Source organism: Sylvia atricapilla, chromosome 9, assembly GCF_009819655.1.
Source record: "Sylvia atricapilla isolate bSylAtr1 chromosome 9, bSylAtr1.pri, whole genome shotgun sequence".
In the NCBI taxonomy this organism is placed as follows: Eukaryota; Metazoa; Chordata; class Aves; order Passeriformes; family Sylviidae; genus Sylvia; species Sylvia atricapilla.
In genome coordinates this window covers 4,992,657-5,019,523 of record NC_089148.1, presented here as the reverse complement: position 1 = coordinate 5,019,523, position 26,867 = coordinate 4,992,657, and the positions used below count along the sequence as shown (strand labels likewise).

Below are 26,867 nucleotides of genomic sequence, written 5' to 3'. Positions count from 1 at the left end.
AAAAACCCCACTGACAGAGTCAGAATCCAACCTGATCAGGGTGATGGAAGCAGTGCAGACGAGGTGGTCTTCCTAAAGCAGTGATCTCATAGAAAGGCCTGGTAGCTCTGCTCCTCTGGGAATCCAGTGGGTGAGGGCTGCTTCTACTGTCCCAAATCCCAGCTTATATCCAGGGGAGAATGCTTGGCTCCTCCCCCTGGGCGGAGCATCTCACAATGGGATGATGAGTCATCCAATGGGTCTTTGATGGCCCATTAAAGAGAGATAACTCCCGGAGGGAGTGATCTATGAGTCATGCAAAAGGCATTGATGGGCCATTGACTGAAGATGGTGATAGAATACATCCTAAACTACAACCCAGGACAGGGCTTGATGGTGGTTTCAGGGAAGGGGAACAGATGAAGAATATAGGAATTGAATACCTGTGTCCATTTCAGAGCAGATAAGGGCTCAGTCTTGCTGATTGGTCCTTTACCTTGTGTGTGTTTATACATCCACAATTCCCAATTTATTGATGTAGGCAAGACCTGGGTCATGCCAATGGTTTTACCCGTGGGACAAGTGCTGTTCCCTACCTGGATTTTCAGTTCCTTGGCTGGTGCTGCTCAAGCTTTGCTCTCCCAGAATTTAATTTGTTTTGGAAAAGTAAGAGCCACTTAAAACACCTCTGGATTTTTCTAGTCTTTTTCCACTTTCCATGTACTTACCTTTGTTACAGGTTCAGGAGGATGCTTGTGCACAAAAATCTGGAGAAACTATTGTGATTGCATAGCAGATTTATTAGTTGCAGTAGGAAATAACACATACTGCCTCCTGAATTCAGGAAAAGCTGCTGAGTACGAAGGAAATGGAGCATGGTGCTCAGGCAGGAGGGGAGGCAGGCTGTGCACCTTCAGGGCATGCCCTGGATCAAAGTGGTGTGCATTTTGTCCTCCTCACCACCTCCACCCCAGAATCAGGCCTTGGATCTCCTCCTCTGGAGTGGAATTTTTCCAGTTACAGCATCATGTCACGAGTGACCAGCGTGTGAGATGAGGCCACAGTGGTTCATGATACCACCTCCCTGCTAACAACAGCTCCATTCTGCATCTTTCACAGGTCAACTCCCTATCGATTGGCCAATACATTGTTTCTCTTTCAAGGGTCAGGTTCCCACCTCTAAATAAAGTGTTATTCATTATCTTGTTGATGTTAACCGAGACTCCATTTCCTTCATGTGGGAGAAGCCAATTCTTTATTGACATATACAGTTTTCACAGACCTCGTGTGCAGCACCTATTGGCTGGTAGGTGCTTACTACGTTTTTTGGTCAGGTGATTGGTGTGTATGTGCTAAGGTTCAGGTTGTTAACATTTTTCCTTTATGGGTTCTCATGGAACTGATCTTACTGTTTACACAGAGGCACTTATTTTCCAACCCAAGAACAGGTGCTTGTGTTAACAAACTGTTCATACCAAGATGGCATTTGCATGGGAACTTGCAAATTGCTTAACTACACTTAGAAGAGATGACAGGCTAGCTATGAATTTAATTTATTAAAATGTATAGATAAGACAAGATGTAGCTTTTTCTACTGTTACTAACACAAAAGGAAAAAGAAAAGGTGAACAATCCGTAAGAGAAATAACAGCATGATGGGGTACTGGAGGGATAAAAGTCGCAACAAGCATAATAAACTTGTAAGTAATTTAGTTAGGAGAAAAACCCATGGCAACTGCCAATTTCATGGAAGCAAATTTCATGGAAACAAATTTAGTAAGACTTTAGAGTGCAAGGTTACTGAAAGAACAGATAATAACGTGTAATTTGGCAGACTCGGAACAGCTGAGTATTTTCTCGCGATTGTATTTTGTGTAATTTCCTCTGGCAAATCTGTTAACATTCTTGTTAAAGAAATCAGACTCTGCCGAAATCTTTGACAGGTAATAAGGCACTGCATTTACTGCTTTCTATCTCTTCAGCAACCGTAAAACTGTAAAGATTAATTCACTCAGAAAACACATTTAACTTTAAAACCCCTCTATCAACACGTTTTCGAGGCAGACAAACACCATGCGAAAGCTTTATTAAACAGGCGCTCAGAACCCCCTCGGCGCTGGAGCGGGGAAAAGGAGAGGAGGGAAAGAGACCGGGAAACGCCGGGCGCCGGCACCTCGCAGCTGCCGCGGGGAAAGGAAACAGCAACCGGGGATCCGCAGGGACGGGAGCCGAGGGATGGGAGCCGAGGGATGGGAGCCGAGGGATGGGAGCCGAGGGATGGGATCCGAGGGATGGGATCCGAGGGATGGGATCCGCAGGGATGGGATCCGAGGGGTGGGAGCCGAGGGATGGGATCCGCAGGGATGGGATCCGCAGGGACGGGAGCCGAGGGACGGGAGCCGAGGGATGGGATCCGCAGGGATGGGAGCCGAGGGATGGGAGCCGAGGGATGGGAGCCGAGGGACGGGATCCGCAGGGATGGGAGCCGCAGGGATGGGATCCGCAGGGATGGGAGCCGAGGGATGGGATCCACAGGGATCAGGTCCCGAACTCTGCAGAACCGAGGATCAGGTCCCGAACTCTGCAGACCCCGAACCCCGCGGGGCTCAGCAGCAGCAGCAGCAGCAGCAGCAGCAGCGGCGGCGGCGGCCGGAGCCGAGCGCAGCTCCCGGGGCTGCCCCGAACCCCGCGGGAGGGGAAAAGCGACACAAAAACCCTCTGTGTGGCAAAAGGGGGAAAACACCGAAAACAAATCCAGGGAAGGTTAAAAAGGCACAAAGCGCCTGTGGCTCCGGCCGAGGCAGAGCCGCCGGGGCTGTCGGAAATCCCGCGCACAGCCCGGGCGGGACTGAGGGAACCAGGGAACGAGGGAGCGCCATTGGAGCCGCCAGCTCCGGGGAGGAGCCGGGAGCGGGAAATGGGCTCCCGTACGGAGCTGCGAACCGACCGGGGCCGGGGCTTCTGCAGGACAAAACTCACCCGCGCGGAGCCGCCGCGGCCACCGGGGAGCGGGAGCGGCCACCGCGGCCACCGGGGAGCGGGAGCGGCCACCGGGGAGCGGCCACCGGGGAGCGGGAGCGGCCGTCCCCCATCGCCGCCCGCGGACACGGCGCCCCGCCGGAACCATTTCACAGCGGACACGGAGCCCCGCCGGAACCATTTCACAGCGGACACGGCGCCCCGCCGGAACCATTTCCCTGCTGACACGGCTGCCCGCCGGAACCATTTCACTGCGGACACGGCGCCCCGCCGGAACCATTTCACAGCGGACACGGTACCCCACCGGAACCATTTCACAGCGGACACGGTGCCCGCCGGAACCATTTCACGGCGGCTCGGGTTCCGCCTCCCGGCCTTTGGCGCGGCCGCGGCTTCGCACGGCTCAGAGTGAGAGCAGGTTCAAAGTGGCTGTAACGGTATTTAACAGCCTTTTCAACATGGAAACGGAGTTAAAAGGTAACTTTCCCATCGTCCGTGGGTAGGGGGAACAGAGACACCTGCAGACACGGGAGATACTGACCGAGAGGGCTCTGGAGCCCGCGAGGGAGCGCTTGCCGCAGCAGCTGCGGTCCCTTCAGCAGATTGTAATTTTATAACGAATCTAATAAAATACCATGTCGGTAACGACTGTGTGGCTCCCACAGCTTCCCCTGTGGCCGCTGCCCACAAAAACTGACCCCACTCGTCCCACCTTTCGATAGAAAAGGCGTTTTTTTACATCTACCCTCGCGCTGTTTGTTTCCTTTTATCCTGTTTTATCCCGTTTGTACATATAAGTGCCGGTACACGTATTATCGCTTTTTTGTCAGCTGAAATTCGTGCTCTAGGGTTTCCCGTGCTTTACCCCCATTTTACACTCTCGCTCTGGGCGTTACCCCGCGGATTATGGGCGGCATTTCGGGTGTGACGCTCCGCGGCGCGGATGTTCCGCGGCGTGTTTGTCACTCCTTTTTGGCCGCTCCGTGCCCGGCCCGAGGCCGTGTTCCCCGGGACTGCAGATCCCGTGTCCCCGTGTCCCCGTGTCCGCGTCTGGCCGCGCTCCCCGCGGGCTTTGAGCTGCTTTCGGCCCGTGTCACTGCCCCACGGGCGGCGACTCCCGGGAGCGCTGTTTGTGTCTGAGTTCTGTGTTTGTGTCTATGTGTGCTTCTGTGTATGTTTCTGAGTTTGTTTTTGTCTGTGTGTTTTTGTTTCTGTTTGTGTGTGTTTGTCCCTGTCTCTGTGTTTGTCCCTGTCTCTGTTTGTCCCTGTCTCTGTCTGTCCCTGTGTCTGTCTCTATGTTTGTCTCTGCGTCTGTCCCTGTCTCTGTGTTTGTCCCTGTCTCTGTGTTTGTCCCTGTCTCTTTGTCCCTGTCCCTGTGTCTGTGTTTGTGTCTGTGTGTCTCTCTGTCTGTCCCTGTCTCTGTGCTTGTCCTTGTCTCTGTGTTTGTCCCTGTCTCTGTTTGTCCCTGTCCCTGTGTCTGTGTGTCTCTCTCTGTCCCTGTCCCTGTCTCCGTCTGTCCCTGTCTCCGTCTGTCCCTGTCTCCGTCTGTCCCTGTCTCCGTCTGTCCCTGTCCCTGTGTCTGTCCCTGTCCCTGTCCCTGTGTCCGTCCCTGTGTCCGTCCCTGTCTCTGTCCCTGTCTCTGTCCCTGTCTCTGTCCCTGTCTCTGTCCCTGTGTCTGTCCCTCTCTCTGTCCCTGTGTCTGTCCCTGTGTCTGTCCCTGTCCCTGTCTCTGTCCCTGTCCCTGTGTGTCCCTGTCCCTGTCCCTATGTCTGTCCCTGTCTCTGTCCCTGTGTCTGTCTCTGTGTCTGTCCCTGTCCCTGTCCCTGCTCCTGCGCTGTCCCGCCCGTGTCCCGCTCCGCCCGCTCCTTGTCTCTGTGTGTTTGGTGCCGTCCCGGGCCCGGCAGCTGCAGCCGGAGCCTTTCTCTGTGTCTTGGCCGCTCAATTCCGTCTCGCTGCGGGCTCCTCGTTGGCGGCTTTTGCTGCTCCGTCTCTCGGCTCCCGGCTCGGCCTTTCCCGGGCTCGGCCTCGCCTCCCGCCATCGCCTCGGGCCAGCAGAGTGCGGTAAGGTAGCCGGGACCGCCTTTTCTTCGTGCGGGAAAAGCCAATTCTTATTCACATTTTAGTTATTTTTTAATTATTTATTCATATTTTACACAGTTTTCACAGACCTCGTGTGCAACACCTATTGGCTGGTAGTTTTCTTACACTACTCCATTTTTTGCACAGAAGGTGATTTGTGTGTACGTGCCAAGATCCAGGCTGTTTACATTGTTCCTTTATGGGTTCTCATGGAACAGATCTTCTGTAAACAGACTGTCTTGTAAACAGATTGTTTCCACAGATGCACTTATTCTTCAACCCAAGAACAGGTGGTTCTGTCAGCAAACCGTTCATACCAAGATTGTTTTCACATGGGAACTTGCAAATTGCTTAACTACACTCAGAAGAGATGACAGGCCAGCTGTTAATTTGATAGAGCAGACTTGATTTTATGAGGCCTTTCTTTTAGAATTCTTTGACCTGTCACCACGCTTACAGGTTTCAAAACTGAGCAGGAGCACCAGCTTTGAACCATCCTTCTGGCAGCTTCTTCACAAGGCAGGCTGTGGTGGCAGGCCCTAAAAATGATTAATTGTAGTAGGACTGCTTGGAACCAGCTTGGTCTCTGCTTGGGGTGAAGGATGGTGCTCTCACTATGGCATGTGAAGGTCCAAGTCCACCAGTGGATTGTATTGATCCTGAAGGAAATGGAGTGAGGTTCTGGTGTTTGGCCTGAGGTAGTTTAAAAATGAGATTCAGGGACTTTGTTTTGTCTTCCTTAGTGTAACATGAGAGGCCTTTATGTGGCCGGGGCAGCTGTAGTTCAGGGACTGAGTGTGAGACTTTGGGGCAGCTTTAGGAGCCTCTTGTGTGCTGAAGTGATGTGTGAAATGGCAGAAGGGGCTGTAGTGTGTGAACTGCTTATCTGAATGTTCGTACTGTGTGCAGGGAGGAAAAACACAACAAGGTAATGAATGGGAGAGCAGGAGGAAACACCCCACGATTGAGACAATGGGGAACAATCAAAAGCACTTCTTTTGTATTATCTAGTCTCAGAAATCATTCTGTGACTCGAGGGAGAACGATTGCATGATGACATAAAATTGGTGTCCAATCTAAACTATCCAATCACGGACATCTTTAAGCTGAAACCTCAAGAAACAGCACACAATATCCTTCCCTCTCACAGGCTGTGTGCATGGCTGATGCACTGGGAGGGCTTTGGCTTTGCTGTTGAGAAGTTAAACAGTGAAAGTGGAGAAGTTGAAGAAAGTGACAGCAAGGGAATTGATGTGAGGTGGTGTTACAACCCTGACATGCACTAATAAAAGGAAATTGACTGATTCCAGGCAAATATTAATGAAAAACAATTTATATACTTATCATATCAAGATTACAGGTAAGCAGTTAAAAACATAACATATATAAACATTTGGAAAGTGTAATTTTAAAACCCAGAACATTCATGTTTTGCTTAACACTGCCTTACACCCTCTGAGTGAGCAGTACTATATACATTAGGAGCTGTGCTATGTACACAAGGAACTGCACTGTACAGACACCCAAAGCAGAGAAAACTGAACTTCTAGTTTTGCCCTAACTCTGGGCAAAGGTTAAGGCTCAGTAACAATCCCCCCTCCTTCTCTCTCTAAACAAAAAACAATTGGAATTCATAAATTGTTCAGACAATGACCTACACCAGGCTTGGGGACCTACTGTAGGACTCCTGGATGTACAGCAGACCTGCAGTCTGTCTGTTTTACCTACCTGTAAACAGAAGTGGTAAATCCAAGTGTAGTGTAAAACTTACCTGAGCCCAGTTTTCCAGATTAGTGCCACAGAACTGGGGGGAAAAGGCCCAGGCATGGATAAAACTATTATGATCCTCAACAATCCTAAGCTTTCTGTTTGGATAATAACTCCTAGATCTGCCCAGGGGTGCATAGTGCTACCACCAGAACCAGAAATACTGTATGTATTTCATGTGTCTCAAGTCAGGGCTGCTTACAATCCAATGTCTCACTTATGGCTTTTCAAGAGGTTCAAAGTTCATTTCCAGCAGAGGAATTGCACAGTGGGAGCATGTCCATCCATCACATGGGAGTGCACACACAAAAGGCATTGAGTCCTGGCCCATGGCTTAACCAAGTCCAAGGAAAACCACCTTGTTTTAAGGTGGACATTAAGACCTCCATCCAACACAAAGTAGTGTCTGTTTGTCCCATTCATGATGGTCATGCCAAGGCAAGTGCAGTTCATTCATTCTGAAGTTCTTTGGAAACGAGATCCAAAATGGGTCATTCTCTGGTGTAGAACAAGTGCAAAAAGTTTTCAGCTGGTTCAGGCAAAAATACTCAGAACTTGCTTCAGTTCTATAAAAATAAGTTCAGATGACCTTCTGTATAATACTGGCTTGAAGGAGACTCTCTTCTCACAAACAAGAGTTGGCTCATGGGGCGTCTCCAAGACAAACGCAGCAGCCCGGAGCCCTCGCACCAGGGCTGCCCATTGCTCCAATTGCACATTTTCGACAGGGAATTCTGACAGATTCCCCAAGGGGGCGGCAGGGGCAGCCTCAGCCAACCAGCTCCGCCTTCTTGCGCAGGATGAAGTCGAAGTTCACGTGGCTGTTCATGCCGTAGAACACGTTGGCGTCGCGGGGGAACACCAGCTCTGCAGAAGGGGGCCAGAGTTAGTGGGAGGGGTGCACAGCAGCAGGAAAGCTGAGAGAGGACAGGGAGCAGGACAGTGTGGGCAGGGCCATCTCCCTGTTGTGCCAGAGCAGCCCTGGGAGCAGGTTCCTGCAGGAAAGGGAGCAGGGCAGGAGGGGGAGGCCAGGCTCAGCCTGGCAGACTCTCAGAGAAGGCTGAGCGTGGGTGGGATCCGAGGGCCTGGTCCCAGGGAGGCAGGACATCACCCCCACCCAAGATCCTGAGGTCACTCTATGGCTGCCAGGCACACACACAGTCAGCCTGGCAGCCCAGGAGCTGGCTCTGCCTGTGGGAAGGGGGCTGTGCTGACAGAAACCACTCCTGAGCAGCCAGGGGGGTTCTCACTGGCAGCTTTGACCTGTCAACAGCATTTCTAATGCTTCTCATTTTACTCTTCCCTTTGAAATCCAGCAGAACTTTCCAGGCAGCAGCAGAGTTCTGCTTCCCTACCTTTGTCCTCAGAGATGACCTGCACAAGCTCGTAATCTTCAACTGCATCAGGCTCAAGGTTGTGCTTCAGCAGGGCTCGCTGGGTGACATCAGGAATTCTGTCTTGGTTGGTTATCTGGAAAGATAAGGTGCAATGAGAGATTCTTCTCATTCACTCTTGCGATTCAGCAGTCAGCAAAAACCTTGTTCTTGGAAGAGATGTCAGAAAAGTGAAAAAACAGGTCAGTAACAAAGGGGCAGGTGCTGACAGATACTAAACTTTGTATTTATGACATTTGGAGGTATTGGCTTTTTAGTTCAAGCTGGCAGACAACAGTCCTAGCAGAGACAGCAGTAAATCCCAGTGTCTGCTCCCTTTGAGAGACCTCATTCCCAGCAGCCACAAAAGCCCCCATGAACAGCTGCCCCGGCTGCTGTCTGCAGGCTCCTGCCCCAGCTGCTGCCTTGGGCATCCAAGGAAAGCTTTCTGCCTTGTACCTGGGTTTGCTGTGTGCTGTGCAAGTGCATCTGGAGCACACACAGGGCTCCTCCCGAGCCTCCTGCAGTCTCACCAGGAGCCAAATCCATCAGGCCCTCAGGGAACAACTTGCTGGATTTGGGGAAGTGAGACCATTAAATCAGGAACAAAAGGTGCTGAGAACTACTGCACATTTGCTTTTCCCAGGCCCAGCAGGCCTTGAGAGGGTCCCCAGCTGAGCTAAGCCACATCATCCATGGTCCAGCACCAGTGGCACTGCTGGGATATGTCTGGAATAAGCAGAGAGGGAAATGCCTGAATTCTGGGGCTGCTAGTCTATTCTCCCTTCTTCACCAGAAGGGCAGAAGCTATGGAATTAAAGGGCTTGTCAACTCCCTGTTCCCAGAAACCAGCCCCTGGGGAAAGCTGCTCAAGGGAAAACGTACCAGCCTATGTCAAAACCTCACTGTGCTCACAGTGCTTCACCTGGAGCTTTCTGAGAAAACACAAACTTCAATTTCCAGACCAGAAACTTCCCTACAGCTGTTTTCAAACATCTCATTCCTACCAGGCTGCACACATTCCACATGACACCACATGGTGTTTTCCCTTTCCAGCCAGGTTTGCTGGGCCAGCTCACTGAAGGGGTGTTCCCAGAAGCCAGTGGCGGGTTCAGTCACCCCCATGGTCACAGGTGCCGAGGCCAGAGGCGTGGCACTCACCAGGATGCTCTTGTAGACGCTGTCCTGGAGCCCGTCCATGCTGACGCGGATGATGCAGGAGCCGTCGCTCTGCCGGTTGTACACGGGCAGTGCTCTGGGGGCACTGCCTGCCACCGAGTCCCTGCTGGGGATGGAGCCACTGTCCGAGCCCGAGGCAGGGTCAGAGCTGCAGCCCTTGGAGCTGCAGCCCTTGTCGGAGCTGATGGAGCCCTTGTCGGAGTCGTAGCCCTTGTCAGAGCCCACGGAGCTCTTGTCGTCGCCGGAGGCCAGCAGGAACGAGGGTAAAGATGACAGCCCTGAGGATGGTGTTCTCGTGGCAGAGTCAGGAGAACAGAAGGATAAGGGGTGGCCAGAGATCTGCACAACAGAAAGGGAAGTGCTGTCACAAAGGGGACATTTGGTGTGTCACTGTGCCAGAGGAACGGGACGAAGCAGAAGGCACGGACAAAACCTCAGTCCCCCACACTCTGCCCAGCCTGCTGGCAGGGGGATTCCTTGCCTCCAGGAAACCTGAGCTTCACTTGATTGATTACAGCATTTTAATGACAATTTCTGTCCTGCCCGGGCTGCTCTGGCCTCGCAGTAAGAGCAGCCCAGGAGGTGGCAGCAGATCCAAGGAACAGCATGAGGCTGTAGGCGACAAGCCAGGAACTGGGACCGGCTGGGAAGGAGCAGAGGGTGTCACAGGCACTCCTGCTCCAGGTGAGAGCCTTTGCACAAGTGGAAATACACACACCCCTCCCTCTCTGTCACCCTCCTTGAAACTGCCCCCTTCCTTCCCCGGCTCAGCCTTTGCCTTTCTCTCCCTCTGCCTTGCTCAGGAACAAACCCACTCGAAGGGGCAACACAGAACAGCGTGGCCTGACTGGATTACTTCCATTTTTACACATTTCTCTCTCCATTTCACTAAAACCAATGCCCTAGCCAAGACCAAGAGCCTTGGGCAAGTGTCTTGGGTGTGCCTGCAGCGTGCAGAGGCCTCAGCTGTACCTTTTTCAGAGGGTCCTCGGGACTAGAGACGGGAGTCACACACACGTCCTCATTTTCAGAGTGATTAAACTCACACGATGAAACACTGGCTGAATCCGTGCTTTCCCCGGAGCTCCCTCCTACAGGAGAGCTCTTCGGGGGTTGTTCTTTGGGTGGGGTGAACACATCAGTGCCCAGAAAAAGTCTAGTATAGAAAAGAAAAAAGCGTAAAAGCCAGTAAGTGAGAGCTGGGCTGAGCACAGCTGTCCCTTGGTTCAGAACTCTTACATTCTGGAGTTTTTCCCTCTTTGGAGTGGCCTGTTGTTTTCATTTCCTCTGTGGTGTTTATACAGTTTGTCCAGAGGCTTTGTTACAGGCTAACCTTCCTGACCCAGAGTGCCCACAGCTGCAAGGCCACAACCAGCTCATGCCCCACTAGAACAACACTCCCCTTCAGTCTCTTCACATTTTCAGGCTGATTTAATTGAAAAAAAGAGCCTCAAAGGCCAAATTCTCCCCACTGCCAATCCCTGCCCTCTGTGAGGGTGCTACAGGTACCAGGTTCTTTCTAGAAGGCTGGAGATGCACATAATAGGGAGATCATAAAGTGTAAATTAAAGGCTCTCCAAGACCCATTTCTAAATGCAGGTCAAGTGACTTGAAAGGAGTTTCAAAGAAAAGAAGCTGGTCTGACCCACCAAGAGGAGGAGCAGGGAGCATCAGCATGCAGTCAGTGATTTAATACAGCTTAGAGAGGTGTCACTCACTGCTCTTCTACAGTATTCATTTGCAAAACACATTCAGAATGCAGACATTTTTATTTCAGTCTTTGAGCTCTGCTTTACTCCATGCAACTTTCCCTGCATTCCTGCTAGCCTCTTGTTTCCCATGTCCAGCTGCATGGCCCTGTCCTCTCCCCACCTCCTGTTAAATCTTTGTAGTATTACACCAAATTGGACCATGTCCTCAAGATTTTTTTTTCCTTCTCCAGCTGGAAGGCAGATTGTTTTCACTATCAAATGCCTTTTTCCTAACCTTAATTTTCATATTAAAATCCTGCAAGGAATTTTTCTGTGTCTGTAGCAATTTAGACTAATCTATTAAGACTAAGCAATTTAGACCAGACTTATTCCTCATTTACTCTGTTTTCCTGCTGCATTCAGTGAAGTTATTACACAATAGGTACTCAATTATAATCCAGCATTAAAATGGTTCCCTTTTTTTGACATCATAAGAAGGTCTCTTCTGTATTTAATAATCTTCGTGACTGCTTCTAGCAACACAAAGGGACAGCTTCAGCCACAAGGCTGCATTTCTCCTCAGAGCAGGGTTCTGGATCCCCAGCCAGGTTCTGCAGCTCATTAAATGAGCATTGCTTGTTTGAGTTATCCAGGTCCATATTCCCTCCCCAAAACCCCTCTGCCCCATCATACTCACGTGCTGATCCTCTTCACCATGCTCTTCTGGGGTTTTGGAGACAGGATGTTGGTATCAGCAGCTGCTTCAGCCTCACGAGACAGTTTGTAACTGCAGGGCAGAAGGCAGCAGGTGAATATTTGCAGACAATGTGATTTTAGTTGTGCAATGTCATTTAGTTGTTCATCTCACAGCAGCAACATTCAAGAAATCCAAGAATCCTTCAGTTATTCCCACCTCAAGAAGGCTGCAGTGCCACGAAGGGGAACACTGCTCTGCCTGCGTTTTACCAGGGCCAAGGGGATATTTCACCTCCTTACAACAGGTTTTAAACCCAGTGCTCTCCAGCATTTCTCTGTCCCTGCCATGACCTGCCAGGTGTGTGTGTGGGCTGAGAACAGGGGTTGGCCTCAGCTGCACTCAGGACCTACCTCTCCTCCTCTGTTAAGTGTCGCTGCCTCCTGAACCACTGGATGAATTTTTGGTCTGGTATCAAGCAATAGCTGTTGCATGAAGATTGCAGGAGCTTGATTTGGGCAATGACTTCAAACTCCTAAGAAATGAAATAATCAAGTAGAAAGACTAATTAGAAAACAAGATTATTATATTCTAAAAACATACAACAAGGGGATCCAGGACAAACTTAGCTAGATGTGAAGTTCAGTTTCAGTTGAGTAACTATTTCATGAACCAGTTTTCTAACAATAAAGGGTTTTTTTTTCCCTAGGATCCATAATGTGCACTCACACTTGGTCCAGAGGAATGTAAAATGCTACCCTGAAGGCACATGAGCAGAGTGTGCTGCTCTTCTGTAACTGCACTTTGCCAGAATAACCCTGGATTGTTTAGGGCAGGTTACTGAGCAGCTAACAGGAGGAAATGGCTCCATCTCAAGCCAAGTCCAGGTCTGCTTTCAAGCCCCAGGATGGACATTTGGCCTGACTTCATTCAGCCCAAGGTAACCCCAGCACCTTTACTGCTACAGGATGTTACTTATCTCTGACCAACAAGGATGAGGCTAGAAAAGAGAACTGACAGCATTTATTTCTCAGTCCTCTGTACCTGGTTTGCTCTCTGCAGCCTTTTACCTACAAAGAGTTTCCTGCAGGAGAAGGAAGATATTCATATTTACTTAACTGTGTGCTCTGGAAAGCAAAGCTCTCTTGCCACCAGGTCTGGTTCAGCTGCTAAAGATAAATGCCCTTGCCCAGGTGGTATCAATAAACCAAAAACCACAGAACATTCAACTTACCCTTCTTCTCTTCTCAAAATTGATCAGGCCACCCTGTTGGAAAGGAAGAGAAGGGATCAGAGAGAGCCAGGCTTGTACCTTGAGATAAATGCACAAAAATTCACACAAGTTCTAGTAAATAACACTGCATATTGCTTCCCTTTTCTTTTTGTAAACAGGTATCTTAAGAGCTGCAGAAAGAGAGGATACAGAAACTTAGTTGGGAAGGCAGGGAGGGTATTTAGGGTTCCAAAAAAAGTGCCCCAAGTTACCTCGACATAGTCCTGAAGGGCCGTGTCAAGCATTATGAGATCAGTGAGGAAGGTGCCAAGGTAAGGGACTGTGCCTTGCATCACTCCCTGCAAGTGAGCAGAGCAATGCTGGGTTAATTAACTGAAAAAGGAGAATAATTACAATTCCAGAACACTCCTGTGTAAGAAAATGAAATTAAAGTAATCTGCTTAACCAAACATCAGTCTCATAATTACGTTTTCTTTCATTGCATCATTTTCATTAGATAATCTCGAATTTAAATCCAATTCCAGCGAGACCAGGATGCTCTCACAGGTATCACCCACTAGTTCTGCATCACAGTACTGCCACCACTGATTCCCAGCAGTGGGTCCCCAGGAATCCCTGCCTTTGGGAGAAGCACTGAGGACCTGGGACAGGGTCCCTGTGTCACCTGCTGTGGGAGGAGGAGCTGGGGAATGGTCCTGGCCAGCCACTGTGAGCAGTTTCTGCTTCATCCCTGTGGATTTTTACTTCATGATCTGTGATTATACCCTGTGATAGTGAAGTCAAATCAAGCCACAATTTTTTTTCTCTCCAAGAAGTGACCCTCTTCCCCAACCATCCACTGCATTTTAATGCTAATTATTCACACTTCAAACTTCCAGACTGCCAGCACTTGCAGAGTTCAGGCTGGCTCTGCATCTGTGAAGGAAACACTTGTTTCTACCATCCAGAAGGGTCTGTATTTTTTCCAGACAAACAAATACACAGACAAAAATCATATTCAGCACTTTTGCCTCCCTATTCCAGATTTCTCTCCCCCTGTCTTTTTTAAATCTTTGCCAGCTTTGAGACAAAAACCATTTTCACCAGCAGACTGGAACCCAGACACATTTTACAAAGCAATCTCTGTAGAAGGCTGTGTAATTTTCAAGCTGGTATGTCAGAAGCTTCATCAGCATGTTTGAAAGTAAATGAGACTTCTGCTCTGCCAGAGCTAATTTTCTTTATCACAAGAACTCCAGTATTTACAGCAGCACATATTTTACTACATGGAAATTGTGTTTCTCTCCAAAGTGTAACAAGGGTAGATAATGGAATTCTTTCTTGTAGGACTAAAACAAAAGAGCTGGAAGTGATGACCACATGTTTATATCCATCAATCCCCTCCTGCCCATTCACCCTGGTGAAGACCTTTCTAGATTTTGCTTCTTACAAAATTGAACAGTTAAGAGTTAATCATGTTGCCAGTTCAAAAACAGAAGGAAAGCCCCCAACACACCTTGTTTTTTTGAAGCTGCAGCCGCTTCTGTGACCTTTTCTGATTTTCTTTCTCACTGCTGTCCAGATTTGCAAACTTGGATGTTGCTTCCTGTGAGGTGAAAGAGAATTAAAGGCAATTAATGGAGGATCCAAGGGGTAGGTCAACTGGCAACGACATGCATGCAAAATAGTAAGTACAATTAACCAGACAAGTTAAGCCAGCAACAAATATTTGCTGTGCAGACACACTTGTGTCTACATACATGTTGATTTCCTGGGACTTGGATGCTGATGTAACAAAAATCACCCAGGATGACTGTGAGGGAATTTTTCTGCAGAATGGCTCTGGCCAAAGCCAAGTGCTGCTGAACATCTCTTGGGAGTTTAAATCAGAGAAGCTCAGACATACTTCAGGTGTCCAGATGCTCCATCCCAACACTCCTGACACCAGGATTTCTGGTTAATTCCCTCATCAGGCCTGCTACAAGTAAACATATCCATCTTATGTCTTGCTTTGTTGTTTTTCTTATGCTGCAACACCAAGATCCAGCAACTGTGGCTTACTGCCTAATCCAAAGCCATGCAGGAAATTCAAGGAATATGTTTCCATCCCCACAACTCCAGCTTTCCTATGAATGGATGAGATATTTCACCACAGTTCTTTAAACCTTTATTTCCCTGGATGCACAGGGGATGTTGGAGTTACATGTTTCTTCCAGTGGTTGCACAGATGTGTCACAAATCATTATCAGTGTCTGTTCAGGAGCAGAGAACACTGCTCCCTCTCTGTGCCACCCAATCTGTTCCCAGTGACATTTTGTTTGCTCCACACTTGGATTTGCAGGATGGACAGGAAGGTCAAACATGACTTCCCTTACTTACTTCCCTTTCCCTTATTTATAGTAAAGGGAAACTAAGTCTTTGAGGGTTCAGTGGATATTCATCCTCCAAATGGTCCAAGATGAAAAGCAGGGGAGAGGTTCTAGCTGTTCTGTGGGATTTTTCTCCTCTCACTGCTTCTAAAATGTTTTTAAAATCTGCTTAGGGCAGCTGGAGGGTGATTTACTGGGAGCCAGGGTTCTGGACTCAGTCTGAGTTGTTTTGTCCTTTAATACTTAGTTAAATAGGCTGTTCTGAACATACATTTTCCCTCTATGCTTATTTTGGTCTCACCTGCTTAAAAATTTACCTACAGATGTTGATAAACTGATGATAAACAAAACAGACTGACAGATGTGAATGTGTTCACCCACCATTCCTGAGCAAAAAACAAGTGTTTCAGATGCCAAGGCAAGGGGCTGAGGGACAAATGCCAGACTGGCTGGACAGAACTGCCAAAGAATGAACTGGTTAGCGAGTTTATAGGAACTTTTTTTATGTAAATGGAAAAAACCTGCCACAAACATTCCTTAGCTTTTGCAGAACGTGACCTTTCCCTGCCATTTTTCCTCACCCCTTTCAGGCTCCTGAGGTTACTGGGGTTCACCCAGGAGAGTGCAGAAGTCAAACTGCTGCACACAGAGCCTGCTTTGTTGTCCATCTGGCCACACAGAGAGTAGGAAGCCTGTTCCTTCAGAATTCCCAGCCCTGCTTCCTAGTTCTAAGAAAGGTACAGGAGAGTGGGATAAACATCTTGGACTGATTCCTCAGCTGAAGCTGTGGCACTGTTCCAGTGACCTCATGGGCTGAGGGGCTTCAGGACCTGCTGTCCACCCAGATCATGCTGCCAAAGCCTGTTGGTTGTGGCTATCCAGGCTGAAGCTACTGATTCTTCCAGGAACAAGGAAATCCAACTCTCAGCCCAGCAAGAAGTTCATGTTTTACAGCCTGCTCTTCCCTAAAGCACCACATAAGGTCCCTGAGGAAGAGATGAGCTTTGGCAGCTGGTTTCAAAAAGGGTTAAAACCTCAGATTTCATTGAGATCACAAGCTTTGAACTCACACTGGTTCTCACCTTCATCAGCAGCTCCCTACTTGTCAGATAATTGTCATGGTCTGAGAAGATCTCGGACAGCTCTTCATACATCAGCAGGACATCCCTGCACAGGAGAAGATTAAATCATTTGTGTCATTAGCAAGCACTCTAAAATCCAATCAAGCTTCTGTTTCTTTCTCATCAATCATTAACAGTTCAACTTATAAAAGATAACAGCATCAGAATGCATCCACTGAGATGCTGCACATCTCCTGGGAGCCTTGGTGGGGTATTCTGGTGTTCCCAGTAAAGTTTGGCCTTATCTGACAGCAAAGAAACACCATCAGCAGCCCCTGGGCAGGGCTTTGAACTGTCTGTGCAGTGTGAGAATGGGTCAGGGGATACAAATCAACAGAGAAACACCTGAGAGGGATCCCAAGTTCTTGATTTTTGCCCTATTCCATGCATTCTAGAAAGCTGGAAGCATTTAACTGTAGTAGTTTTTTGCCCAACATTATAAACACAGGATAGGCAATATTTTGATCAGAAACACAGGGCAGCAGAAAATCCCACCTCTGTGGAGAGGAAATACAGAAGGATACTGCCTAGCACAGTGAAATTTTAATTTATCAAAGGACAAAGAAATCTGCTTTCCCCAAACTGAATGAGCAGAACACCATCTTTTCTAGACAGCAACATCTGCCATCTGTGGGGCAGGCAGTAAATATTACCAACACAATAAAGCGTTCCCCTGGAAGAAATACTATCTTCAATACTGGCTTTTGTAGTTTGGGAATACATTTTATGCAAATATCAGCACCAGGAGAAGAGCTGAGAGGATTTGTAGCAAGCTGGATCTCCTCAAACTTTATGGGATAGAAGGCAACAAGCAAAGATCGTGGTGACCTGGGAGTGGTGAGCATGAGCTGGGTGAGAAGCCAGTGCCACAGTGTTTCTGGAGAGGTTGTGGAAGACCCAAAATGCTACAAAGGACAGAATTCAGTATCCCCAATGGCCAATTGTCCCCTCAACAGGAAGGAGAAGCTCGCATCAGGGGTGGTCTGAGCCTCCCAGAAATGGGAAGTTCTGACAGGACCCATGCCAGTGAAGGAACAGAACAGGAAGAGTGAGGAGAAGATGAAAAGAAGGAGCAATGAGCCCTGGGGAACTGAGGGAGAGGCTTACTTAGAAACAAACATCCAGGTGGTCTTCAGCCGATAGATGGAGTTGGACTGCAGAGCTGAAATGATGGCCCTCAAGGAGGAAAAGTTCTTCAGGATCCTACATTCCTGTGAAAGGAGCGGTTGGAAACACAGGAGCATTAAATGTCAGCACCACGCAGCCCTCAGTGCTCCTCTCTCTGAGCCCTGCCATGCCTGCTGCACATTCTCACTGCTGAGCAGCAGCTGTGCAAATACTGACCATCAAAAATATCACTCCCCTCTCCAGCCACCAAACACTTCACAAGCTTTGGCATCTAGAGCTTGTTTTGCTCACTTTCATGTATTTGTGGTGTCACAGCTTCCAGTTCTCCAAGTGAAAATAAAAGTGGAACTGAGTCCACGAAGCCGTGGTGAAAGGCACAAAGGTTACACTTCTTAAAAAGCTCTTTATAGTTACCAATCCCTTTTACCCCTTAGGGAGAAAACCAGGCTTTGCCTCTTTATATGTGGTATTTAAAATGTAAACCCTCAATCATCTCAGCGTCAATTAAAAATAAAGACATGCAAAGGAATAACCTGTTATTCAAGTATGTGCACACTGTTGTAGAGAAAAAACCTTCCCAGCTTTTCCAGAGCTGGGATCAAATCTGAACAGAGAGCCTGGTTCATGGATGTTTCTTATGCAGCTACGCTGTGGCAAAAGCTTGGGTGGTAAAGGATAATGAGGAACTCAAGTAAGTAGCACAGATTCCTCATGAAGTGGAGGGAAACAAAAGTCTGGTCTGTGACTCCTGGAAATCTGTTGGTGGCTCAAGCACAAGAGCTTGGACACCACGAACTTCAGCACAGGTGTCTGTACATGCAAAGCCAGCAGACAAAACACCTGCCAATCTGACTGCTGCATGGAGGTAAGGATGTATTCAAACTCCAATTCTGCTTATCAACATTTTTATGAATCTGACTCTTACCCCAATAATGCTTATTATGTAAAGGATCCTCACAGTGAAAATAGACATGATTTATTTCCTTTGTAGCACTGAACAAATGTAAAGCAACCTCAGCATAAGCAAAAGTCATACCCTAATGTATCAGCATCTCTGTTCACAAGTTGCATTAAAAGTGACTGTACAAGCTCTCCAGTCACTGACCTACAAAAAACTGTGCTAATTAGGAGACTACATTTATTGAAGTGTGGCTTAAGCAGAGAGCCTGGGCCGACAGCACCTGAACACTTGGGTCAGATAAAGATCAAGTTCAAGATCATGGGGCAGGACTCACTAGACCTGAAAGCTATTTTTGCATGATTTGAGGCAAAAAAAAAAAACCCAAAACCAAAACCCATGAACCCATGACAGCTCTTCTCCAGAGACTGACATTTCTTTTTGTTCAACCTGAAATTTAGGTTGGAGAGAACATGATTTTAGAGGCACAAATTATCATCTTTCCTTCTTTCTTCCCAGTACAACAGGAGTTTGAACTGGAAGATCCAATTTGGAACCATCTTGACTGAACTGGACACTGTATGATTCAGAGCACAGTAGGAATTTCATTTAATATTGGATTTAGTGTTCTCAGTGATTCAACTGACTGCAGACTAAACTTGAGCAAGCTTTCATTTGCATGTAAGAAGAATTTCTAAGACTGGTTTTAATAACTTTGTTTCATGCTGCGTCCTTCACAGGGGGAAAACCAGAAAGAATCCTGTGTAGAAACAGCTTTGATTTAAAAAAAAAATTTAAGCATAACAGGACATTAATGATTTCATTTTTACTTTTTATTTTTAAAGAAAATATTGTTTGAGTGAAATTGGCTGCTCCTGCTCAGGAACCTTTGATCTAGGTGGAGCAGAGAGGGCTGGCAGTAGGGAAAGTATTCAGTTTATCTTTTGAACCAAGAAAATGGATCCAAAAGTCATGAAGAGAGAACAAATGTGGAACACCACGCTGCTAAGTTTAGCTGTTAGTGAATAACTGTACTTTAATGAGTGGATTATTTTCTAATTCAGGCACCTAACTATTCAAAACATTCATTTGCATGCACAAAGCAAGCAGCTTTCTTCAGAAGTGGGCAGCTAAGTGTATGTGCACCCAGCTGCTGTACATGTGCAGAGCGTGCACATACATTTTTCATGTGCTTCATGCTACAACTGGAGCATTTAATGAATTCAGTAAAGGGAGAAGCACAGAAGGTATGAATTAAGAAAAGGGAGAAGCACAGAATCCACAGGGGTGTAGAATAAAGTTGTCCATCCACAGAGTGAGTGGGATGAGGGCAGTGCCTTTCCTGACTTCCCCAGGCCTCCTTTCTGCCTTGGAATGATGAGGAAGTTCTGTCCAATCTGCCCCAGGAAAAAGGCCCTTTTAGCTGGTGCACTCTGCAACTTAGATCTGCAGGTAGAAACTGGAAATCAAACTTCCTAATCCCTTCACACAGGCTATAAAATATCCATCAGATGATGATAAAAACTAAAAGTGCCGCAGGAGAAGTCCAAAACCTTCCCCATACCAGCTTCCTGAACCATGCAATTGCCAGAGCTCAGGTGCCAGGGCTGAATGCTGCCCCTGGAAGCACAGAAGTTGCCAAGGTTGGAAAGCCTCTGGCTTCAGCTTTTTCTGACTGTTCTGTACAGCTCAAAAAGAATCCATGGGATTCTTAGAAGTCCACATATATCCACGTGGAAGAGCTTGAAATGGTCTCCTCCAGAGAGGTCTCGTTTATTGGCAGCTGCCCAGTGCCCTGAGGGGAATTAGGAAGGTTACAGTGAAATACTGAAACCCAGGAAATCAGCAAACTGGAGTTATGTGAAGCAGGCATGAAAAAAACCACGTCTAGCAAAGATTAGGAAGAACATGATAAAAACATGGAATCTGCCACAAGACCCTCTTGGAAGCTGTGCTGAGGCACAGGGAGGTGATTCCACGTGCTGGTGAGGTCCTGCCTGCCCAGGCCAGTGGCCTCCCACAGTGGGGTGATTCCATCAGTGGACAAGGGAAGAGCTACTCCCATCAGCTGTCTGGACTTCTCTAAAGCTTTGGCATGAAATACCGACCCCATTTCCATGGTGGGGAAGAACTGAGGAGAGGAAGGGCAATATTAATTTAGTATCACAAAAAAATCAGTTAAAAATAGAAAGAATTAGAGGTAAGATGGCCTGGGACCAATGTGTACAACCCCCTTTCTCTTCTCCCAACTCCTTCACTCCAAGGCACCCACCCAAAAAACCATTAAACAGACTAAATGCTTTACATGTGCAATATTAATCCACTTCTCAATGATCTTGGCTCTCTGCTGGATTTTGAGCTCCCTGGTCCCCAGGATAGTGCTGATGACACATTTGGTGACTGCATTGAACTGAGTGATGGTGGCTCTGATGGTTGGAGCCAGGTTCTTGTTTTCCTTCTTATCCCTTTGAGACCAGATGGATCCCAAACAGTGGTAGGGCACAACTCTTCTGAAGAGCATCTAGAGTGAAACAGAGGTGTGGTAAGCCAGCAGGTTTCTCCTAAATCTCTTTTACTCACAAGAAGAAATACAGGCTTAGAGGACAAATTTGATCTAAATCTAATATGGTACTTAAAGGGAAGTCTTAATTAGTTTAAATTATTAAATTTAAAGTCTCTCTTAGTTTAAATTATACTTTGGCATACTCTTTATAGGCCTGATGCCCCCAAAGAACTGTCAGCTAAACAACACTGGGAAAATAAGGGACACCTTTATATCAGCTGTGTAACCAAGATAATTTTTTTTTTATACAACAGTATTTTAGAAGGGAATTGATACAGACAAAGCAAAATCTGAGCACTGCAGTCCATAGTACCTAGTCATCTTTAAACCTGGTAGTGATATAGTTAAAATGTGCTATTTTTCAGTGCAAATAAATTTTGCATAAGAGGCTACACATTGGAAAAAAACAAACAGATAAACAACAACAACAAAAAAAACCCCAAACAAACCAACCAGAAAGAAAAAGCCCAATGACTGAAATAGCTGGAATAACCACAGCTGTGTTCTGTGTCCCAGCAGCAGTCCTGTTCTGGAACCCTATACTTCAAGCAACGTAACTTAAAAAATGTATTATTTTATAAAATTATATGCTATACTCCACATACCACATCCATGTATGTCAACTGTTCTGCCACAACGTGGTCTTGAAAAGAGGAGAATTCTTCTGGATTGCTGATCTCCAGTTCCTCTCCATCAACCAGGCCACTGGAGGAAGTGCTACAAAACCCATCTGGCCAGAATGGAAAGCAACATTCAGTAAATTTGTACAGCAAACAATGAATCAAAGCAGGTGTTTATTTTGCAACATCACTATATTACAGCAGAATGCCCCAAGGGCCTGATGTAATGGCCCCACGGTGCCATCTGAGTGAGAAAAATGACCAGAAGATTAAACTGGCAAAGAAAAGGTAGAATAAAAAGAAATAGAGAGAACAAATCTTAGCAGAGAAGTGGCTTGACCCATTTGCTAATTATTCTTCTGAAAGAAAAAACATCACCACCACTCCAATGGAAATTCCTTACTGGCACTGCACAGTTTTGTTAATCTGCTTTTCAGTATTTATAATCTGAAAATAAAAAATTCAAACTACAAAGGCATGAGGCTGCATTTATACCCCAAAAATATTGCATAAGGAATTCCCTTCTATCCAGAAATGAAAGAAGATACCAGATTTCCTGGCACCCTTTGTGGCTATATGGGCTATACTGAAGAGAGTTTATTCCAGCAGCCTTCACCTTTCATCTCAGGGAATTTTTCCCAGGAAATGGAGTACAGTGAGCACCTACAATATTCTGCTGAATAGTTCTAAGTCTGCACTGGGCAGCAGAGAGGAGATGAGAGAGCAGAGCTGTCCTCACTGAGGGACCTGACCCAGTGCAGAAAGGAAAGGGTTCCACAGCTGCTGCCATGTCACCTTCTGGCTCCCAGAAGTTTGGCACAAAAAATTCAAGCACCAAGAAATATGCCCTTGTTTCCCATGGTAGAGGAAGAAGTCAGATAGAAACTCCCTGAAAATAAATCCTAAGCCCTTTTACTGTAAGGCGGCAGTAACTCCATAAGGAGGGAGAAAAAAACAGGGACTTGTCAAAGACTAACAACCAAAGTCCCGAGTTTACTATTGGTGAGGTTTCATTTACAAAAACAAAGAGTGTTATGCAAGACTTCCTACCCAGTTAAAGCAGAGCACTAAAGCAACAAAAGCAGATAATGTGATAGAAAAACATTGTTTTTCAAAATACCTCATTGTTCCTTCCTCCAGTAATTAACAGAACATAATCACCAATGTAAATTGCTACAGTTTTGATGTAACAAGTTATGTCTACAGGCTGATTTCCATCTGTACATTTGAATTGCACAATTTATTGGCAGAACTCAGTGGGGTAAATGGAGACCTCGGTTCCAGCACTACTTTTCCTGTTTTGTAACAATTTGCATAATTTAATGGACTTGGAGTGGACTGCTACAAGAATCTCCCTCCTTTTGGCTTTGTAAAACCTCGTTTTCCTTTTGGCTCTTGAAATTCAACTGAAAATCCTCACCACTGAGCTGCAGCCCTATGCAAAAAACCTCACAGCATGCTTAAAACAAGGTCCTGAATTCTCCTTTTCTTTTTTATCCCTCTTTTTCTCCTTCACAAACATGTAAGCAATCTTTTCCCTACTCTTCAACAAGCTGAAACCCCCTTGTTGATACTTAAGTATCTCATCATCTTAGGACCCCTCTGATCCACTCAGCCCTCTCAAAGTCTGACTGCCTTTTGACTGCACTGAGAGCAAGCTCCTCCTGACCCTGCAACCTCTGCCTCTCCTTGTTTTGCTTGCTCAACCCGCAAGAATTAAAGCCAGAAGCAGCTTTTATCTTCCTATCTGGTACTGCAATCTAATCTGCTGGCATGGCTGATGGCAGCACAGAACAGAGGGTTGATTACCCAAATCAAGCTGTAGGATTAGAGCCCAAATTTCAAAATTCAGAACCCAGCCAGAATGCTTTGGGACAGTAATTATCAACGATTGCAGAAAATGTATCAGGAATTTTGAAAGAAAATGTACAAAGATGGGGCTCTTATAAAAGTAAGGCAATCTTAGAACTCTTTTCTGCAAATCCCACAGCTTAATTTCATTGCCTCTATTCTGCCACGGTTTAGAAAATGTTATCATTGCTATTGGCCCACCTCTGACTCAAAAAAGAACATTTTCAGCTGTCACTTAAGGAAACAAATACAGAAGCAGGGCTGCTGGGAACTTCTGTTCACTCTGAAGGACAGACAAACCCAAATACAGTTCTCATGAGTTTTCCTTGTTTGAGCTGGGGGAAGCCAGCCCAGGAAACATCAGCACTAGCAACACCTTAGCCCCCCTGTTCCCTTACCTGTGCTCAATAAAGGCCTGGGCTCTGGGCATTACTCCTTTCTCTGTTCATAACTGAGTTATTTTGGCATTTCACAGGATTATGCATTGACACAGTATTTCTGGAGCATCCAGCAGACACGACTTTTATGGAATGAAACCTGGGGGTTTCTTCTGGCATCTTCTTTATCCTTTATGCATTAATTATTCCCTATCACCTCTCTACCAAAGCTGGAAGCTGATTCCAGTTCTCATTCCCACCCCGTGTGGGCTCTCCCCACTCCCCAGCTGTGCCACAGGAAGCTTTCTGACCAGGATACGGAGATGTGTCAGGTTTGTGTGACTACAGTTCACTATTGTTCCAGCAGGCTGTGACCCCCAATAACGTAAGATTTTCCTCTGTCCTTGGATACCAGCAGCCAGCCACTCCAATAGGAAAAAACACCCACAGGCACTTCCTTTGACAAGAGGGTAACTGAGAAGAAAAGCTGCAGGACAAAACTTGTGACTCACGCTGTATTTTGTCGCAGCTCTGAGTTCTGTTTCTTGTTTGCTTGGGGATTTTGGGGAGCAGGAGGAGGTTAAGTGGGAAGCGCAGCTAGAGAGCAGCTGTGTGTTTTAACTCAGTGACATGGAAGTGTGCTGACCATTAACCAGCTGGCTGCTGCAGCAATCTCAAAGCTTTGGCTAAATATTAGAGAAGTGTTGGGTTTCTCAAGCCACCCCAGGATGAACAGACACAGGCACCTCACACTGTAACACTATTTCATCCCTCACAGAGGGATCCCTGCAGCCTCACAGAGAGGTTGGGTTTCCTTTTAAAAAAACAAAATAAAACAAGACAAAAGTCACTGGTGAGCCTCACAATATTATTGATAAGCATGAGAGGTGGTGAAATGTACTGCACATAAATCCCTGGGGCATCTCACAGCCTGGGAGGACAGAAAGAGAGAAGGGAATGGTAACTCACCAACAGCTTCTACTTCTTGGTTCTGAAACTGCTTCAAGAGGTTCTGCACCCTACTCTCCATGTCAGAATTGGGCATATTGTTCTTCAGATAATCCAGCAACTTCAGCAAACACATGTAGTCAGGGGGCTCCCTGAAATCCTCCGAGCACTGATCGAGCCAGGCCCGTAGAACTGACGCTATTTCACTGCAAGTGGACAGAGAGAACACAGTGTTTGCATCCAGATGGAACTGGTGTAGCTGTATCCAACAGAACAACCAACACAGGAGACACTGACAGCCCACCTGAAGTACCTGTACTGAGCTGTGCCACAGCCATCTTTAACAACCACCAGACATTACACACCCCATCAACAGCACAGCATCATTTCTTCATTCCGCCTTGGGCCACTGGGAAAAGCTCAATGTTTGCTCCATAACCACTCCCTGGGATGTTGTGGGAAAATAGCAGGGAGGAAACAAGGTATTCATGGCTCCTTCCCAGTGGAAATGCTAAACCAAATGCTTCCTTTGGGGCCTTTCATCAGCTGCAGAGTCTGGGGACCACACTGGAGCTGCAAAACCCTCCACACCATGTTCCTCCTCATCTACAGTCTTAGTAGGAAGCCTGCCTACTGAAACTGTGCTTTTCACAGAGGAAAAAGGAGACAACCCCGAAGCTAACCCCCACAGGCACACACATAGTGAGTGGGATTGCCTCCTTTTGGGAGGATAAAACCTCCTTTTGGGAGGATAAAACCTCCTTTTGGGAGGATAAAACCCTCGCTGCAGCACGACGCTGCCCTGGGAGTGCCCAGAGAGCTGAGCCCAGGAGACACAGTGACCCTGCTAATCCTGCTGATAAAAAAAATGTATCAGCAGATACATTTACTGGTTTCATCTTCAGCACAAACCAAGGAGGGGCTGTCAAACTGCAGCACGCAAAAAGGGTGTCCTGTTGGTGCTGGCAGAGCAGGGAAAGGATGCCTAAGGAGTTGTAGGACCACTGGGTCTTGTTCAGGAAGTTATCCCAGATTTTTCTTAGATACGTGCAGAAAAAAAGAACACCAACCCATGGCCAATCCTTCCACAGACTGAGGGGGATGAGGGGAAAGCAGAGCTTATGACTCAGTTTCCACCCTGCCTGAAGCAGAGGGGAAGTGATCTCTTTGTTTGCTTTTCCTGACTTCTGTAGGTTTTCATCCGCACCCAGCCATTAGATTTGTACTTAGATACTGCACAGTATATGTTTGTGGGAATGCCCTTAGATCATATATTTGCAGGGATTTATCATGATTTCAATTTGGTTTTGTAAGAAAATAAGACAATTTAAGCTATGGTTTTCCAGAAATAATTTGCAATGTTGTTGACAGTTTTCAACTCAGTGCGGCAAAAATAAAAAAAATTACTAAAAAATAACCACAATTCTTAAAACTTTAAGCTCCTTATTTCAGAACAAAAGGCACAATTAACACCCAAAACTTCCTGAGAAAAAGGCCCTGAACTTTCCATGTCTCCAAAACCATACCTATATCTCAAGTCCCCTCCAGCTCAGGAAACTCTCTATTTGGGGCTGTGTACAGATACTGGCACATTCCTGCTGCAAGCTGGGAAACCACAGCAGGCTCTGGTTAACTCAGCTGCTCAGCAGCATCCAAAATAAACCAACAGTTAAGAAACAGTAAAGAGAGTTTCTCCCACTCTCTGTCTCATCTGAATTGTGTGGGTTTTCCTCAAAACTCAATTAACTTTCAATACCAGACAGATTTCATACAGGTTGCATCCATTTAAGTCTGTTGTTTCTTTCCCTTCTTGTTCTGATAACGTGGCAACTTTGAATTTTCAGTTAAAGTATTTGGAAACCTGTTGGTAATAGTCTTTGGTTAGGCTTGCTGACAGGAGTAATGCTGGAATTACAATTTCAGAGCTACAAGAAGTATTTATAATCAAAAATTAACATGCGAACAAGTTCTGGATTTCAGGTTTCACTGCAAGCTGTAACACAGCCAAGAGTGCAGGACCAGCTCCACATCCCAAGGA

At 46.8% G+C, this 26,867-nt stretch overlaps 1 protein-coding gene across 2 annotated transcripts in view; it reads right to left on the bottom strand.

Annotated features, from left to right (window-relative positions):
- Positions 1-6,354: 6,354 nt before the first annotated feature.
- The window catches only part of RGL1 (ral guanine nucleotide dissociation stimulator like 1), a 53,751-nt gene continuing 33,238 nt past the window's right edge, over positions 6,355-26,867 (bottom strand). For both annotated transcript variants that reach the window (XM_066324670.1, XM_066324671.1), the window contains exons 5-18: positions 24,851-25,035; positions 21,639-21,763; positions 20,776-20,991; positions 17,552-17,655; positions 16,406-16,490; positions 14,471-14,560; positions 13,227-13,313; positions 12,976-13,008; positions 12,155-12,276; positions 11,745-11,834; positions 10,329-10,512; positions 9,339-9,695; positions 8,160-8,274; positions 6,355-7,671 (exon numbers count right to left, since the gene is read on the bottom strand). In XM_066324670.1, the coding sequence (XP_066180767.1) occupies positions 7,574-7,671; positions 8,160-8,274; positions 9,339-9,695; positions 10,329-10,512; positions 11,745-11,834; positions 12,155-12,276; positions 12,976-13,008; positions 13,227-13,313; positions 14,471-14,560; positions 16,406-16,490; positions 17,552-17,655; positions 20,776-20,991; positions 21,639-21,763; positions 24,851-25,035 (1,891 nt within the window). In that variant the 3' untranslated portion in view covers positions 6,355-7,573. The remainder of the gene's footprint in view (positions 7,672-8,159; positions 8,275-9,338; positions 9,696-10,328; positions 10,513-11,744; positions 11,835-12,154; positions 12,277-12,975; positions 13,009-13,226; positions 13,314-14,470; positions 14,561-16,405; positions 16,491-17,551; positions 17,656-20,775; positions 20,992-21,638; positions 21,764-24,850; positions 25,036-26,867) is intronic.